At 27.5% G+C, this 19,743-nt stretch overlaps 1 protein-coding gene across 1 annotated transcript; it reads left to right on the forward strand.

The window, feature by feature from the left end:
• The first annotated feature begins 12,822 nt into the window (after positions 1-12,822).
• LOC103310592 (putative protein TPRXL) lies at positions 12,823-15,350 on the forward strand. The gene is made up of 2 exons (XM_008189314.1): positions 12,823-12,978; positions 15,081-15,350. The coding sequence occupies exons 1-2, from the start codon at positions 12,823-12,825 to the stop codon at positions 15,348-15,350; spliced, it is 426 nt and encodes a 141-aa protein (XP_008187536.1).
• The last annotated feature ends 4,393 nt before the right edge of the window (positions 15,351-19,743 follow it).

A 19,743-nucleotide genomic window follows, 5' to 3' on the forward strand; every position in this document is an offset into this window, starting at 1 on the left:
TTATTTTCATGTAAATAATGAGCATTTTCAAATTATTAATTTTTTACATAATCGTAATCATAAGTCGTTGAAAAATTAAAATATCGTAAGAAACCAACAAGAGAACACATATAATGTTGTTATTTAAAAGTTTGATAATGGTCCATTCACTCTTATATCAAAACTGACAGTACCCTATTGAAACTATCGAACGAAAAATTATATATGAAGTGTGTAGGATGGAAACCACACATGTGGGTGTGACGTCCACGTAAGGTGACATTTTAATCCGTTTTTTCGTTGGATATAATAATATGGTATGCGTACGTTTTGTAAAAAATGTATTTTTCATTAAGAGGCCTCACGTCTACCACGTCTTTTTTTGTCAAAAACTACTGTCTTTAATTCCAACGATACGTGTCGACAATTATCACGATTTTTTTCTGAAAAAATATTCGGATTGTCCGTAGTATATACAAGGGAACGGTCGAGCCACATTTTTAATTTTTGTAATTTAAAATGTAATAAAAATTTTAAAAAATTCAAAAACATTCAGAATTTCCAACTTAAATATTTAGTATACAATTTTAAAAATGTACCTTGACCGATGCCTCGTAGATGTTGTGGAAAAAAGAATATTTTGTCGGAATGCAAATCGAGTTAATCGTTGCGACGTACCTATTGTTGGAATTAGAATCGTGTGTTTGAGTGAAAAATAAACATTTTTTCATGATCACTATATTACATACTGACATGTGCGTGCGAGTGCGTGTGAGAGCCCTCTGTGCCGCTACAATTGACGAGCATAGACGCCACACAAACTAATAATCATTTACGACTAACACATAGATCTCTGGTAGCGACAACGAGATTAAAAATTTATTGCCTAAATGATTCTCCTTAAATCAATGCGATGGCGAGGCACCTTAAGTTTTTATTTTAAATTGTTTGCTAGTATCACAAAAGTATGTACCTGTATCGTTTATACGTTTTGGGTAGGTATTTGAGCGCTATACAATTTAAATGTTTAATGATATTGTAGGTAATAATATTTAATGGTAAAATAAAATTATAAACTATAATTTATTTTTTAAATACATTTTTTGTCATTTTTGTCTTGATGTAAAAACTATAAAGACATTTATAGAACTTAAGGGTCAGGTTTTGTCAAAATTTGAACTTTAAATGCTTATGAAAAAAATCTTGGCTATGGAATTTCAATATTTTAAAATTAAAAAAATTAAATTAAATTAATAAGATAATTAAGTTACCTACCTACTTTACTCGTAACTCAAATAAAATTATAATGACGGTCTGTAAGCCTATAATATTACTAAGTTAATATATTTTGTGATATTATTGTAATTTTTTTCTTATTGTATGAACTATTTATGAGTCTTTGTTTAAATTTTCAATCCTTAGTTATAAAAATTGAACATTTTATAATTTTTAGATTCCGAGCGGAGCGATGATTGTATAGATTTTAAAATGATGTGTGTTTTTTAGTTTTTTTTTTAGTCTATCATCACCTTTTAGGACAATAAAAATACTTTGATTTTCTTCTACAGCATTTTTTTTTTTTAGTGAAAAATGAGTATAGTTAGTACTTTAGGGCAAGGGTTCTCAACCTAGGGACGTGCATGCCTAGGGGGGCGTGACAACATTTCAAGGGGGAGGAGCGAGAAAATATTTAAAAAAAAACACGAAAAATTAATTTTATGAAATTTACGATTATATAAGATTGTACAAATTATATTATATTGTAAAAACCACCACTCGACACAATAAGAACAAGTTTTCGTGACCTGTAATAAATATTTTTTTAGACTTTTAGTCTTTACATTTTAATAAAATTCCATTTGTTGGTGTTCCGGCGAGGAAATACATTTGAGTGGACTGTATTTTTTGTAGTTTTTGATATATTCAATGTACCTAGAATAAATATTATAATTTATTTATAAAGGTGCTGGGACAGTAACCAAAATATAATAATTTATGTTAGGTTTGAATGGTAATAATAATGTGTGTGAAGTCTATCTGTGCAAGTCTGCCTTGGGTGGGTCTTGCTGCAGAAAGATCCGTTGAGCACACTGACTCCGCACTCGTATTTATAAGTTTGGTCTCGCCCGCTGCGTTGACTCCTGCTGCTCTTGAAGCCACGTCAACTGTGTTCTGTCGTCGTAGGTCCGTGTGCAATGCGGCCGGTGCTGTGTTCTGTAATACGGCACCGACGCTGGGCGAGTCAGCCGCAAGTAGTCAGGAAGCTTATTTATTAATTTTCACCGAATACGCGGGTCATCAAGAAGATTGGTTTTGAGCAATTTGTAACCGCACATTATTGCAACCGGTGTCCCTATTGTGACCGAACCGGTCTGACCCGCGCTTTGCATAATACATAGATCCGGCCGATACAGTCGTACGCCTCCCGACGTCATACGTGCTTGGTGCAGCGTAATTTATTCGTGACGATCAACTCACGGTAGTGCCGACCGACTGTATTCTGAATCTCATCGTATTATGCAAACAAATAGTTGGCTGACTGCCCAGTGTAATATCATTTTTTAAATAACTATATTACCCTTAACAAAGATTATGATGACATCGGAAAATACTTCGCGTAGCGTGAACAGTTGGGTTTTTAACTATAACTGTAAAGTATTGATTGAAATTTAAAATAAGTATTATTATTATTAAATTAAGTATAAAATTATAAATAAAAGCAACGAGTGATTGCCTCCACACCACCAATTCACTCGCCAACCTAGCCGACCGGTCCGTCATCCACAGAAACATACTCACACATAATTATTGTTTTTGTGAATTATAATATAAAATGGTAATTTTGTCATCGACTTTTGTGTATACAAAATTGCGTGTAGAACAAAAAGTTAGGTGTGTAGTACGAAATTTAAAAGTGTGTAACTGAAATTAAACCTTTATAATTGTATGTATAATTTTTTGGCTTCACTTTTTTTTTATATTTGCATGTTTTTTTGTCAAGCTACATTTTAATTATAATCTACATTCTGTGAAATTGGTGTAAGTACCTATGTTACTGATACATTTTGTAGGAGGCCCCTCTTATTGATTTGCCGATTTTCTTTGAACCCTTAAATCCGCCACTGTTCGTGCGTATATGAAACTTTTAGAGTATAATATTATATTTTATACACCCTATGAGATTTCCAAATGTAATTTTTTGGCAAAATCTATTGTTGTAGATTACATGACTAATATAAGATAAATTACTTTAATCACATTAATTATAATATCATTAAATAATAAATATACTTATAAGTAATATCATAAGACAGACGTTCGCAATCGTTTTTTGTATGTCTAAAATGATTATTGTATTCAAATTTAATACATCCATTACATTATTACAGTGGCCAGCTTATTGATATTAGAATAATTGATAATTTTCGAGGTTTTGGTATAATACTGTAGAACTTCCATATAACGGTCACCGAAGGGACTGTAAATAATGACCGCTATTTAGAGGTGCCCGTCCTACAGATGTAGAATAACACTAGGACACACTTGACGGGACCAAACAAATTGACCGTTAAAAAGAGGTGACTGTCCTATAGAGGTGACCGTCAACGGAAGTTTTACTGTATTTTGTCAAAATTCAAATAAATCAACTTTAAATGGTTATAAATGTGCAAATGTATTTTATATATTTTTATAAAACTACTATTGTTAGTAACAATTTGTTACAATATATCAGGAGCCCTGTATTAAATGTTCACAATTTTTGACCCAACAAATAAAATTTTATTGAATTTTTTAAAAAAATAACAAAAACAATTTAAATTTAAAAAAAATGTGGGTAAGTGGATGTCGCTCTGCTGTACAGTAGGTTACAAGTGGGTCACTGTATAATGGATAGTATTAAATTTGAATTCAATGATATAATATCACTGTATAAGAAAAACGATTCTGAGCTGAGACGGTTTGTCAGTCTAGGTATTAGACATACCTATTATAAGTATACTTATCTTTAGTATTAAAAAAAAATTGACCTATAATAGGTATTAATAATAAATTCCAAATTAATCATATCACAATATTCATTAGGTAACGCGTTATACATCAACAACAAACCGTGGTACTATCATAGATATATAATAGTATACTTTAGAAGTTTCAAGTACCCACAAATAATATTATACAATTACAACAAAATAACTAAAATAGTTATTCCAGGTTTTTTTATATGTAATTTCGTCCAAATTTGAACTTAAAATTACTGTAAAAATAAACTGTAATTATGTATTTCTTTAGAATTTTTGTTAACAGAATTAAATATTTACGTGGAATCCTGTTATACATTTTCAATCCTTAGATATAAAAGTTGAACATTTTATAAATTTTCAACTACAAAATAATTATTCAATTTTAAATTTGATAAATTTTGTCAAAATTTTAACTTCAAATGCTTATAAAAAAAAATTGTGCCTATGTATTTTTAATATTTTTCAACTGCTATTGTAACAATGTATCAGGAGCCCTGTATTAATTTTTTACACTTTTTGGTCCAATAGATAAAACTTAATTGATATTTATAGAAAAAAAAACTAAAAAAATTGAAAACTTTCAATGTCCGTAAACACCTCAAAAAGAGTCAAATTATTTTCAAAATTTTAACGTATATATAAAATGCTAATATAAACATGCAGTGAAATTTTCAAGTTTCTACAGTCATTCGTTTTTTAATTACAACAAAATAAGAAAATCGTTACGTAAGAAATCGAGTGAATACCAAATGTATAAAAATATGAATTTCAAACGCTCATAAAAATTTAATTTGAGTTTCTTGTAGACATTTTTTTTTTTGATAAAGGTAGATTATCCTATAAGGAATCTTGTATTACATTTTAAAATCTTAGTTCTAAAAAGAAAAATTTTTACGAAATATAAACTTAAATTAATTAAGTAATTTTAGTGATTTTTTCCATATTTTGTCAATTTTTGAACTGTAAATGCTAATAAAAAGAAACTGTGACTAAAGATTTTTAATATTTTTTTAAATGTCATTGTAACAATATAGTAGGAGCCTTGTATAAAATTTTCAAGTATTTTTACTCAACAAATAAAGTTTTATTGACATTCATAGGAAAAAAAACTAATTAAATTGGAAACTGAAATTGTCCGTAAACAGCTCAAAACAAATCAAAATATTTTGAAAAATTTATCATGTATAGAAAATGGAAATATAATTAACCGGTGAAAATTTCATGTATGTACAGTCATTCGTTTTAAAGTTACACCAAAAACCAAAATCAATTTTCTCTAAAACAGATTTTGCGTAAAAATTCCCGTTTTTCCTTAATTTTTCTTTTGTTTTTCACGGTGCTTTTGAAAACTATTGGAAAAATGTTACTTTTGACCCCCCAAAGTACCAACTAGATTTACTTTCCTATCAGAAAATGTACTGTTGAAGAAAATCCAAGCACTTTTACTGTCCTAAAAGGTGATGACAGACACAAAAATAAAAAATAAAAAAACACACATCATTGTAAAATCAATACATTCATAGTTCCACTCAGAATCTAAAATGTCCGTAAATAATTCAAAACGAGTCAAAATATTTTATCAAGTATAGACATTTTTTTTTTCATATATTTAGGAACTTAGTTAACCATAATATCAGTATACCGCATCAATTGTAAACATAGGCGATGAAAATCGAGTCTCACGATGATCATTGTGCAAGTGCAATTCTACTTATTTAATAGTCACGTGCATTCGCTTGTCTGTATAATTTATGTACACAAGTAAAAGTTCAGAGGTGACGGTGCTTATATGACGTCATTGAAACATTGCCACCGACTGAAATACCAGCGTTTGTTTACGTTATAATTATTTCGGGCATTTCTTATCAATTTCTCGCTATTTTTCGAAATAAACACGAAATGATATATAATATAATAAATAATAATTCACAATATGAATATTGTTAATCTTCGTAAAGAAGATTTTTTTATCAAATAAAATCATAAACACATTAAAAATTAGTATCGAAATATGTGCTATCGGCGAGCCAAGAAATAAACTTTCTGAGTATTATTTACTTCAAAATTTACTCAAAATTACCAAAACCATAGGTTATACAAATTAGTTTTATCCACCACATTATATTATTATCTTTATCTAATCTAGATAAATGTAAAATGCATTTACCTCTATCTGTAACTAGATAAATTTATATAAAATTATCTGTATCTTACCTAGATGCAATTTTCGGTATCTATTCTCAAAACTGGGTTCAGAGGTCTGTGAACGTCTGGTTATAATATAGTGACTCCTATAATATTTTTACTATTTTTTAGACGGATATTGAAGAAGTAATAAAGACTTTTTACTAAGAGAATTCTAATTATTAAAGCTGATAAACAATATTAATAACATACAATAATAATAATTATATGGACAATAACTTAATGGTAATAAATGATTATAATCAATACTTACACAATCTTGGTATTGTATAAAAGAAAATAATGGTACCTAATGTACATCTTCAATAAAGTATTATATAAAAGTAGGGGTTTTCTAAAATATTTGAACATTTAGTCAAAAAACTAGGTATATGAAAATTCAGAAAAATTCTGTAATATATAAATAATATATGTACCTAATTTTTCAATATCGAATGTGTGTTATTTTGACGTGAATTTTATTTTAACTCATGGCTATCCGACTATATCCATGTATTTTAAAAAGCATGATAAATATATTGTATATAATAACTCGGTTCGTAATATATATACTGAATAACTACTTAAATATATACTGAACACATATACTATGATTGTATATATTTTTATCAATGGTAGACAGTAGTACTGTTATTAAAGATTCCATCATATCTATTTTATGACATTTATTATTAATAAGCAGTAGAGTGACATCTTTGATAAACTATTATTTAAATAATATCAATATACTAATGTCAGTTTGCAATCACTAAACATTTATTGAATCAATAGTGATCTCACAAAAACGATTAAACACGATTTTGTGGCCAATTAAATTAATTAATTTTTCATGCATTAGTATTTATTTTTATAGTTATCGAAGCGGTTGCAAAGAAATACCATAATGATTGTGGCCAAATAAATATAAAGAAAGCTTCAATAACGGTACGAAATGAATGGAAAAATAATTTATCGAAATGACTTTTTTCAAACGATAAGATTTAATTTATATCAATTATTTATATAAATAAAAAAATATTATATATATAATAAGTTTTAAATCATTCGTGACATTTTATTTTGTCATAATATAGTATTTAGATTTAACAAAACCAAAATTTATCAAAACGGTGACATTTAAATATGAGAATAATAAATGTCATTAAATAGGTTAAATTAATTATTTTATATAATTACTGAATCACCAAGCATTGCATTGTGAAGTAGTACCATTGATAAATATACTTAATAAATATACTATGGTTATATATATTTTTATCAATGGTAGACAGTAGTACTGTTATTAAAGATTTCTACTTGATGACATTCATTATTCATAAGTCGTAGAGTGAAGTCTTTGATAAACTATTATTAAAATAATATAAATATACTTAGTTTGCATAAACAATCACTAAACATTTATTGAGTCAATAGTGATCTTATACAAACACGATTAAACATGATTTAGTGGAAAATTGTATTAATTAATTTTTCATGTAACTTGGTGAATTTGTTTTTTAAATATTGGTAATACAAATTAGTTTATCTTACCACATTATATTGTTATCTATATAAAAGTTGGATCATCTGTATCTTATCTAATGCAATTTTCAGTATCTATTCTCAAAACTGGCTTAAGAGGTTGGTGACCATCTGGGTATAATATAGTTGCTTCCATATTATTTTTCTATTTTTTAGACGGATATTGAGATATACCTATTATAGACTTTTTACAAAGGGAATTCAACTTATTTAAGTTGATAGAACATATTAATAAAAGACAATAATGATATTAAATGATTATAATCAATAATTACACAATCTTAGTATTGTTGTACCTATATCCTCAATAAAGTACTACCATAAAAACCTCAGTTCCAAAAAAATAGGAGTATTCTAAAATATCTGTACATTTAGTCAAAAAACTACATGAAAATTCAGAAAAAAAACAGAAAATATACGTAATATAAAAATAAGATATGTAGTTTCTCAACATTGAATGTGTGTAATGTTGACGTGCATTTTACATTAACTTATGGCTATTCAGACTATATCCACGCATTTTAAAAATCATGACAAATACAGTGGCTTTAGATTTAACTTTTTATTCCGAACTTAATTGCGTCGTGTAATATTGTATAGTAACTCGATTCGTAATCTAGACCATTATAATTTCCGTTTAAGAAAGGAAATGTTAACATGACCTTTTTTCTATATACATTTAACAAGTCCAATTTTGGAAAAAATTCATATTTTCGATAATTTCGATAATTTCAATAACTTTTATGTCAGCCGTTAGCTTTTATTCACTATTAAATGTTTGTACAGTCTACAATTGGACGCTATCCGGGCAACCATGATGTCTAGGATCCTGTCCCGTTTTATCATTTCTATATTTTTCATTTATTTCGTTATCGGGCGATGGAGTTTATTCTATATTAGTTGTTAATAGACATTTTATAAGTTTTATAGAAATAGGAACTTAGTTTCAAACTGTTCCTTCGTCTAAAATGAAATTCATTGTGAAGTAGTATCATTTATAAATATACTTAATAAATATACTATGATTGTATATATTTTTATCAATGTTAGTACTGTTATTTCATCATTAATTTATTACATTATTTTATCATATTTATTTGATGACATTTATTATTATCAAGCCGTAGAGTGACATCTTTGATAAACTATTATTAAAATAATATCAATATACTAATTTTTGTTTGGATGAATAATCAATAAACATTTATTGAATCAATAGTGTCTCACAAACGCAATTAAACATGATTTAGTGGCAAATTTAATTAATTAATTTTTCATTTATATTTTTCATTATTATTTATACCATTCATAACATTTTATTTTATCATAATATAATATTTAGATTAAAAAAAACCAAAATTAATCAAAACGGTGACATTTAAATATGAGAATAATAATTGTCATCAAATAGGTTAAATTAATTATTTTATATCATTACTGAATCACCAAGCAATTAATCAATGATAAGATGTTTTATAAAAACCCTAACGAAAAGAAAAATACGTTTAGTCTAAGCTCAGTTCATAATTGTTCAACATTAAACTATTTCCGAGTTTTATACAATTATTTTTTCCGCTCTCTCGTGTACCTATATTTAGACAAAAATATTGTTTTTACATCATTTTTACAACGGTAAGAAATATTGATTTTATTTAAATAAGGTTACATTTTCATCTGTGTTTTCGTTATGTTAAACGTTGAGGTCTGTATTGTAAAAAAATTGATTTTCTTAAGATTTGCTTAACTTACATCGAATATAATTTATAAGTGTTTATTAATGGGTATATAATGAAATATACATTTTAAACATCATGTTTAAATATCTGATTTATTAGTTATAAACAATAAAAATATGTAATTATTGTGGTTCTTATGTGGATTCTATTCTTGAAATGTACAGTAATTTCTTCCATTGTCGACACGACATAATTTGCTATTTTAAATTCTAATAAGCGGCTATCAGGGCCATACATGTCGTTTTTTTTTCTTTTTGTAATCTATATTATAATTGTATACATTTTAAAAAAAAATTTTTATAACAGTTAATTTGCAAAAACATTGCTATATTACCTAAATATTTTTTCACATTTATTTTTAATCAATAAGAATTTAAATTTTTACATTTATGATTATTAGCTGATTATTGACAATTTTAATAATACAGTGTACTCTCGGTGACTCGAAGATCACGGGGAAAAAATATTCGACTTACCTAATAAATATGTTGAGTTATAAAAATCTTAATGTGTTATTATTATTTGAAGGGGAATTTTCTTTGTTTGAAATGTTGAGATTTCCGAGTTATTAAGGTTCGAGTTACGAGAGTACACTCTATAAGATTTAAATATACATTATTGGTACCTAGGTACTTGTAATATTATAGGAATTACTAATCATTTTATGTAATTTCCATTAGGAATGGAAACAATTATTTAAACAAAACTACGAAACATTGCTACCGAACACTTCTACTTTTTATTAGACACCTCATACCAAATACATGATATATAGCAGGGGTGCCATGGCCAGCGATAAGGGACTTGCGAGCCACCCTATAATATGTTAATAAATATGGAAGAACTGAAATGAAAAAAAGGTCAAATTAATATATATTTTAATGAAAATGGATGTCAAATTTTAAAACCGATTTCAATGGATACAACAGATTTTGAAACTGAACTCTTAGAATTATTGGAAGATGAAGGACTGAAGCAGTTCTAATACATTTGTCATTCTTTATTGGAATTTTGGAAATATGTGCCTGTTAATAAATATCAAAAAATAACTCTTTGCGCTCAAAAGTTAATATCGATTTTCGGAGCAACATGTTATTCTTGTGAGTCCTTATATTTATTCGATAATGGTATTATGGTAATGATTTAGCAAAACATCGCTCAACTGTAACGGATGATCGTTTAACGGAATTTTTAAGGACTGTGTTGAAAACATATAATACTGACTTCAAAATACTTTCAAAAAAAAAATGAACACCGAACACGCAACAAATAAGATATTAATTAATAATAATAAAAAAAAAAAAAAATCATTTTTAAGTATTACGAATTCGAATATTAAATATACTATAATATACTACTATATATAATATACTATAATTTATTTCTACAAATTGTAATTTAATAAATTATTATACTTCTTCAAATACATAAATTCATATAAGTTATTATTATTTCATATATTTTTTTTGTAAAAATGTTTTGTATAATTTTACGATACGATGCGAGCAGCATATAGCTATGATGTGAGCCGCAGTTTTCTCCTCCCCCTGATATAATATAGTCATCATAAAAAAATGTATTATAAGCAATATACATCAATCATTAATATTATATAACCAAAACTAAAGGAAATTGATGTTTAAAATTATTAAATATAATTGTTACGATTAAATACGATTTTATCGTTTTGTTTTAGACTATCGAGGACATGTCTTCTAATAAAACTTCTTCAAAGACGTTTTATAAGTCTTCTCCTAAGTCTTCTTTGGAGTCTTCTTATAAGTCTTCTCCTAAATCTTCTTCGAAGTCTTCTTCTCAGCTACGTTGGAAATATCGTATACAGCCATCAAATAACCTTAAAAAGGTGGTGATCAAACGTCAGTGGGATCACACATACTGCAGGAATCTAATTATAAATAACAATTGGGTATGAGTATTATAAGATTATTTTATAAAATATATTATATTGATTATAAATTGTAATAATACCCAAATTGAACATAACAGTTTTAGAAAAAAGAATTATAATTATTAATATAAATAAATATATAAAATAAATGTAGATATCAATTTTTAAGTAGCTTATTAAATTTTTTAGATACCTTAACACTACCACTTCGATTTTAAGTTTTATTTTATAAGTTTTACTTGAAAAATAATTTTGTTTGATGTTCCCTGTTCTTACCTCACCAAATATTATTTATCGTAGTTATTCGAGTGGTTCCTTCCAAAGTAGGATCTTTGTATTAAATTTTCAAGCTTTTTTACCCATAAAATAAAGTTTTATTGAGATTCATAGAAAAAAGACTACTAAAATTGGAAACTGAAAATGTTCCTAAACAGCTCAAAACAAATCAAAATTTTTTGAAAATTTTATTGTGTATAGAAAATACGAATACAAACAACTAGTCAAAATTTTATGTTTATACGTCTATTTTTTTTGGAGTTACACCAAAAACCAAAATCGATTTTGTCGAAAACTGACATTGTGTAAAAATTCCCGTTTTTCCTTAATTTTTATGTTGTTTTTCCCAGCGCTTTTGAAAACTATTGAGAATTTTAACATTTTCCTCCCAAATGCACTAATTAGATTCACTTTCTCATCGATCAAGATATTCTTAAAAAGAATCGAAGCAGTTTTACCAATTTACCAAACCATGATGACAGACACAAAAATAAAGAAAAAATTAAAAAAAAAAACACACATCATTATAAAATCAATACTTACATTCATCGCTCCGCTCAGAATTCAAAATGTAAATAATATAATAAAATTGTGTTTTTTTCTTTTTTTGGGCCTTAAAACCGGCAAATTGTGTTTATTAAGAAATAAAATGTATGTATATGTTACAGTTAAAACCCGAAATCCGTCAAAACTAGTTTCTACAAATCTCTTTAGTCAATTCTGGTCTTACCTAGTTAAAACTAGAAATCACAGCAGGATCAAATAAGTCAGTAAAAACTAGTTTTAACTAAAATACATGACAATACACTGTATTTAAACTCGTACTACATAAAACACACGTTACCACGGACGATATATTATAAATATTGCTCGATAATTATTTGACCGGTTGACTATCAAATCAATTAAGAGACTTTAACTAGTCGTCCATTACTTAGATACGATAACTTCGACAGATTATACCTACAATAATATTAATAATAATACGATATTGATCTGTAGGTCAGCTTATGCCTTATATTGTTGGCAGTATTTCGCCAGCGCTATTGTGTTTGTTGTAGTCGTTGTACCTACGTGTTTTTGTCGCAAATTGCCCGTTTATAGTCTAAGTTCTTTTTTTCGCCCTCGTTGACATTCGCCGGTTTTGAAAATCGTCCCTGAAATTCAGGTCACTATGTACTTTGGTATCATGTCGGAAACTGAAAGAGAAATGAGTAGCCGAGAACGGTTTTTTAAGAAGCTTATGGAATCGGTAGAAGGAAAAAAAGACAATTATTATAATATCATTACTAAAGATGCTTATGATTCGCTTTTAAAAGGGGTCGAGGATGTGATATCAACAACTAAAAAAACCTCTGCTTAATATACTCGTAGAAAGATCAAGCGATTCAATGTTTTGGAATTTGGTGATATAAAAAAAGCCGGTAACCCGCGGAGAGCTAGTTATTTGCCGATGGAAGGCATTTTTAATGTCATTGATTCGTCACATATCGCTGTAGGGCATAGAGGAAGATATCGTCTGAATGTTGAAACTTCAAGAAAGTACGCCAACATTAACACTGACATGATAAATATTTTTTCAGATCTTAATTTATAACATGTAGGTAAAGAAAAATTCATCACAGAGAATCAAGTTCCAAACAATCATATTTCTCTCCGGGCAGCCGCAACAAAAGCGTCGTCGGGGCAAATAAGATGCACATGTAAAACGTCCTGCAGAACAAATCGTTGTTTATGTAGAAAAAATAAAATACTATGCAATTCTAAATGCCACGATAGTTTGTCCTGTCAAAATAAATAATATAATAAATTCATATAATAATTATTCTAATGTGTACTTATATTTCTATTTTTCCATAGTTAAAACTAGTTTAACCTATAAATATAAAAGTTATGGATTTTAACTAGATAATTCTAGTTTTCACCAATATATTTTAGACACAACTAGTTCTTACAAAATAAAAATAAATTAAAACTAGTTTTGACGGTTATGGTTTTAGTAAATTTTAGTTTTAACTAGTTAAAACGAGAAGTGACTAAAAGGATTTGTGGAAACTAGTTTTGACTAGTTAAAACTAGTTTCAATTGATTTCGGGTTTTAACTGTAACATATATATTATTACGTATGTATTACGTGTGTATTACGTGTATGTCGTAGCCACATCGTTAAATCGATATTTTCATGAAAACATGACCATTTCATGAAATGGAAACGGATATTTTACACTTCTTGTAATTCGAAAATATTTCCTAAAATGGTCGTTCACTTTGTGTACTGGAATACAAAATTAATTGCACACGTCAAGTTTAATTACCTATATCTTTTATTATTTATTTAATGTGTTTATTAAGTATACTTATTTATGACTTCTACAGTTCTACAATACCATAGGTATAGATTATATTGTAAAGATAAATTTAAGTTATTTTATCTAAATTTAATTTATACTATTACCTATACATAGTATATCAATTATAACTATTTATATCATATTAATATATTGTTCATATTGTAATCATTATTTATTTATTAGAACATTTATTAGAACACAAATTAAATAATTATAGTTCTTATATAAGGATTAATATATTATGTACACTAAACAATTTTTATTAGAACGAGGCCAATAATAAATTAACGCAATTGTAACGAAATGTAACGAACCTATCAGTTATTATAAATATTATTTTCCACGTTTTTAAAATAAGTTAGGTACCTATGATCTATGAATATACAATATATTATGACAAAAACAAGGGGCTAGGAAATTTACAAAATCAGTCAAATTTATTTACGATTCCTAAAGTTTTAGATAATAAATAATAATCAACAATATTATTTAAGATCCCAGGAATTTTTACTTATACATTTTGTCCATGTATAACATTAAGTCATTAACAATGCACCTATTGTACCTACTACTAATTAGTCGTTATGGACTGATTTTGTAATATTATCATGATATCGGCACGTGGTTAATGGATTTAATCAAACTATAGACGTATGGAATAAATTTTGTATTTCAGTACACAAAATGAACGTCCAGATAGTGAAAACAATTACACGACGTTAAATTGGAGTGACCACTTCATGAAAAAGTGACCATTTTGCGAAATATTTTTGAATTTCATGAAGTGTAAAATATCCGTTTCCATTTCATGAAATTGTCGTCTTTTCATGAAAAGTTCGATTTCACTATGTGGCTACGACATATATACCTACTCAGGAAAATAACAGAAAAACAGTAGTTAGATACATTTTTTTGGACCCCTCTACCCCTCGAATAAAACACTTTTATCTTGAAATATAGTAATTGTAAAAATAATCCATTATATACAATGTAAGTCAATAATTAATATTTTACCAAATTATGTTTAATCAATAATAATATAATAATTACGATTAAATACGATTGCATTGTTTTGTTTTAGACATTCACGAACATCGATTTTGCTCAAACTTCTTTTAAGTCTTCTACAAAGTCTTCTCCAAATTCTTCTCCTAAGTCTTCTTCAAAGTTTTCCCCTAGTTCTTCTTCAAAGTCTTCTTCTAAGTCTTCTTCAAAGTCTTCTCCTAAGTCTTCTTCAAAGTCTTCTCCTAAGTCTTCTTCAAAGTCTTATCCTAAGTCTTCTTCAAAGTCTTATCCTAAGTCTTCTTCAAAGTCTTCTCCTAGTTCTTCTTCAAAGTCTTGTCCTAAGTAATCTTGGAAACAAGGTATACGGACATTAGAGGATCCTCAAAACGTGGTGGAAAAAATCAGTGGGAATCACACATACTGCAGAGATCCAACTGTCCCTAAACATTAAGTATAGAGTATAAGAATCATTTTATAATATATACTATATGAATTATAAATTATAATTATATCGAAATTAAATATAACAAATTTAGAAAAAAAATATTGTTAGTGTGTTACAAACACACTTACACACTACACAATGTCACCGTTGCGTGTTAAATTTAAGTATTTAAATAGAAATTAAGAAAATAATTTAACATTTGTTGATTATATTATAATAGTCGTTCACTTTCTAATCTTATGAACAATTTTTTTGATTTTTATGTGCTAAGTTCGTGGATACTGTTAAAAATGCCGAAACATTAAGCATCGTCAAGGGATTTTTTTCGTGGGCGTTTGTAAATTTCAGTTTTAATGAAGAGGTATTTATAGCAAATATTAATGTAAATTGCACACATAATTTTTAGTTGTCTAAAATGGGTATAGTAATTTATTTCCGGCATATTTCGGTTTTTAAAATGGGTACCTACAGTAAATATCTAGTATCTGAGTGAATTATAGTCGTCAAATTTATGCCATAATATATTATATTATACTATATTATTATTTATTAGGTATACTATTTTTTAATTTTTGTTTGTACTCCGACCGACTGATATGAGATGAGGTGTAAAAATTAAAATTATAACCTTGTTTTTTTCTTTTATTAGTTATTTATAAAAAACATTACCTAATAATATAATGAATGTGATTTTTGTAGTTATTAGGAACTGCATTTCAAAATGTAATAATTGTATTATATTATATGTCCTAATAATAACCACTAAATGTACAATTTCCTTAAATTTACACAATGTGACTTGAGGGATGAGGGTATATTAATGTATGTATTTTTATTGTTTTATCTTCAGTATATGTCCATTGAATACAGATAAAAAATAAGGTGTAAACAATTTTGAATTTAATATAATATGTATATTATTTGGTGTTATTATAAATTATATTATTTTTGTTGAAGACTTCAATGTGTATTTTTTGTGTCATTAAATACAATCATCTAGAAATTTAAGTTCAATGTCGAACGGAATGTTAACCGTGCATACTAGTATTTGAACACTTTGAACAGTGCCTAGAAATTTATAGAGTGTAACAATTATCTTATAAAATATATTTTATTAATTATTATATTACTGACATTTAATAGAAAAATGTTACATGAAAAATGAATTGTATGTTACAAACACGATTTCACGGCGCCGCACAGTGGTCCAAAATCTAAGTTTGGCGCGTTAAAATTAATAGGTAATGGATAATGCTTATACAAGTTTAAACTTTTTGAAATAAGTGTATATAAATATATTATATTTATCAAGTTAATATATTATGCATACGTATATACAGGATGACCCAAAAATCAACTGATTTTCAGCCATAATCTATATACGATGATATGTAAAAATAAAAAAATAAGTTTAATTATTTTAATGTTAGTAGGTATACATATTATTTTCAATTTATATATCTTCATTTGTTTCATCTGTTTCACCCTCAGTTTCACTAAATTTTTCGTTCGAATTTCAATAAAAATGTAGAAAATAATATGTGTGATGATTATATTATATTCATCGTTCGCTTTCTAATGTTATGAACGATTGTATTTGACAGTTAATTAGTAAATTGCAGTTACAACTCGATCGCGTATATTTCGTGGTTACTATCATGGTTACCGTTAAAAACACATAAACTTTAAATTATAAATATAAATATGTTACATGACATATTATATATAAAATTCTCGTGTCACAATGTTAGTCGCCAAACTCCTCCGAAACGGCTTCACCGATTTTTATGAAATTTTTTATGCATATTCGGTAGGTATGAGAATCGACCAATATCTATTTTTCATACCCCTAAGTGATAAGGGTTGTCCAGAAAAAAATAAAATAAAAATATTATTATTTACGATAGAAATATTTGTTTATAAATGGTTGCTATTGGTTATATATATAAAAAAAAATAATAATGGTGTACTATATATTGGTTGCTATAGGTTAATCGGGCATGTTTGTTGTTTTGTATTATTGTTTTTTATCAATATATATGCCTGAGAATCGGCTATTATCTAAGTCTGTATGCTGTGCGATGAGTGGTTATTTAAGTTATTAAGTCAACCCGTTTCGGAAGAGTATCGTGACTAACATTGTGACACGAGAATTTTATATATTAGATAATGTTCAGATAACGTATTTATCCCAAACGTGTCGACCATTCTTGTATATTTGGTAAGTATGTGATTTTTATTGCTATTTTAAATTTTTCAATATACCTTTAATGTCTTAATGTCTGTTGTTTGCGAGAAATTTACATCTACCGATTATATAATCGTTTACGCACTTTGTCGTAAATAAAGACTGACCGAAATGATAAAATACAGACTAATATAAATTTAGTTACATATACATAGTTTTTGTATCAAAAACAAGAGAGTTGTTCACTGATCACTTTATTTTTATACAACGAGTCAGTTACTGGCTGAATTATATAAATTGTTATATCGAAAAAATGTAGTTTCAACTTTTATATTGCTAAATAACGTCATGACGATTAGTTAAAATATATTGTCTTTCCAACATTATCTAACATCGAGATAATATACGATATACGCACAGCGTTTTTGGTGTGTTCATTTTTTCCCTGGCGAATTTTGGTGATATAGCTAGTTCGTTATAATATAATAATTATATATATACCTATATAGACACTCGCACACAAATATACATGTCAGGGTTATTGCATTTGAAAAAAAAATGCAATATGAACACAATTTTTGGGCTTATCGTTATTTAGAATTAAAACGTTATTCAACTTTTGCATTGGACGCACCGTAGCTCCGCATGAACAGAAATATTTTGTGAGTCCGTAACTCCGCATGCACCGTATCTCTGCACGATCGAAAAAACGAACGCACCGTAGCTCCGCGTTCTAAAAATATTTTAAACACCAAAAGTCCACATGCCATAAAACTGATATAATATATGAAATTGATAACATATTAAAGGTATAATAACCAATATATTTATTTCCCTAGTGTGTAACGTTAACGGGACGAATTCAGTTCTCTGAACATTCCCTGAGTGGTAATTGCTTAAATTAATATTTAACTTAATATGATTATCTATTTAATTAATTTTTATTTAAATATGGCAATTGAAATAAGTGAATTTAATGTATTTGCACTATGTTTTGCATATTAATATGTTTACACATTTAACGGGTTAGGATATTGTTTCTAACTATACTATAACTATAACAATACAATTTTTATTGACATTTAAAATAAATAATATTATTATTCAATTTATTAATTGTCTCTACTAATTCACTCAGCTACCTAGCCGACCGGTTGGTCACACAATATACGTGCGTGATATATATTACGGGACATGGACCAATTGCGCCAAAACATAATTTGTATTTTAGGGTCAATATATCAATTGCGCAGCTTATATTACTAAACCAATTGCGTTTGTATTCAAATTTGCCGCCTGGCGGCTATCTTCAGATTTAAAATTATTTTTTTTTGATCTAATTCCATCAACATCAACATAAACACACTAAAGCGCTTGAAAATTAAAAACGTATTTATTGATCAATTGATCACTGGTTAGAGTGACTGGTTATAATACATTTTATAACGGTATCGGGAATTTTATGAAATGTTATTATTATTACGGACATTTGATCACGCAAATATGCATTTGAGTGATAGACAAAAACAAGTTATCATTATCATACATTTTATATAATTGACGATCAAAAAGTAACTTGTTAAATGTGAAGAAACATTTTTTTATATATTTATAATATATTTATTTGTAATTTTTTTTTATTTAAATTAATATCGTATGATCACTGGGCCTCACTGAAAAAAACTCGCGTGGAGGCCCAATATTATGTATTAATACTCGCATAAAAAAATTTATAACTAACTTATAACTTTTCCTTAGGTATTGTAAAATGTTTTGAGCGCGATTTGTCTATTGACCCTAAAATGTATAAAGCGCAATTGGTCTATCGACCCGACAATTTTTAGAGCTTAATTTGTGTATTAAAAGGTAATTTTAAGCGTAATTGGTAAACTCCCATATCACGCCATCACATAATAATATGTAGTCTGTTCAAAATAAGAACAGTAGTCAGCGGCGACGAGTTTTCGTCGGGCGGTAGTCACTGGTCAGACATAATATTATGGTCAGACGCCGTCTCCACTACGGCAACGCGTCAGGCGCTGCCAACGGAACAAAGTCACGCCCATACCGTCGACTACTGTTCTTATTTTGAACAGAGTATATAAA

The sequence above is a fragment of the Acyrthosiphon pisum genome, chromosome X, assembly GCF_005508785.2.
Source record: "Acyrthosiphon pisum isolate AL4f chromosome X, pea_aphid_22Mar2018_4r6ur, whole genome shotgun sequence".
NCBI classification, from domain to species: Eukaryota; Metazoa; Arthropoda; class Insecta; order Hemiptera; family Aphididae; genus Acyrthosiphon; species Acyrthosiphon pisum.

Coding starts and splice junctions, on each gene's coding strand:
- LOC103310592 (XM_008189314.1), top strand. CDS start 12,823: ATGTACTTTGGTATCATGTCGGAAACTGAAAGAGAAATGAGTAGCCGA. Junction 12,979..15,080: donor TTTTAAAAGGGGTCGAGGAT/GTGATATCAACA, acceptor GTTTTGTTTTAG/ACATTCACGAACATCGATTT.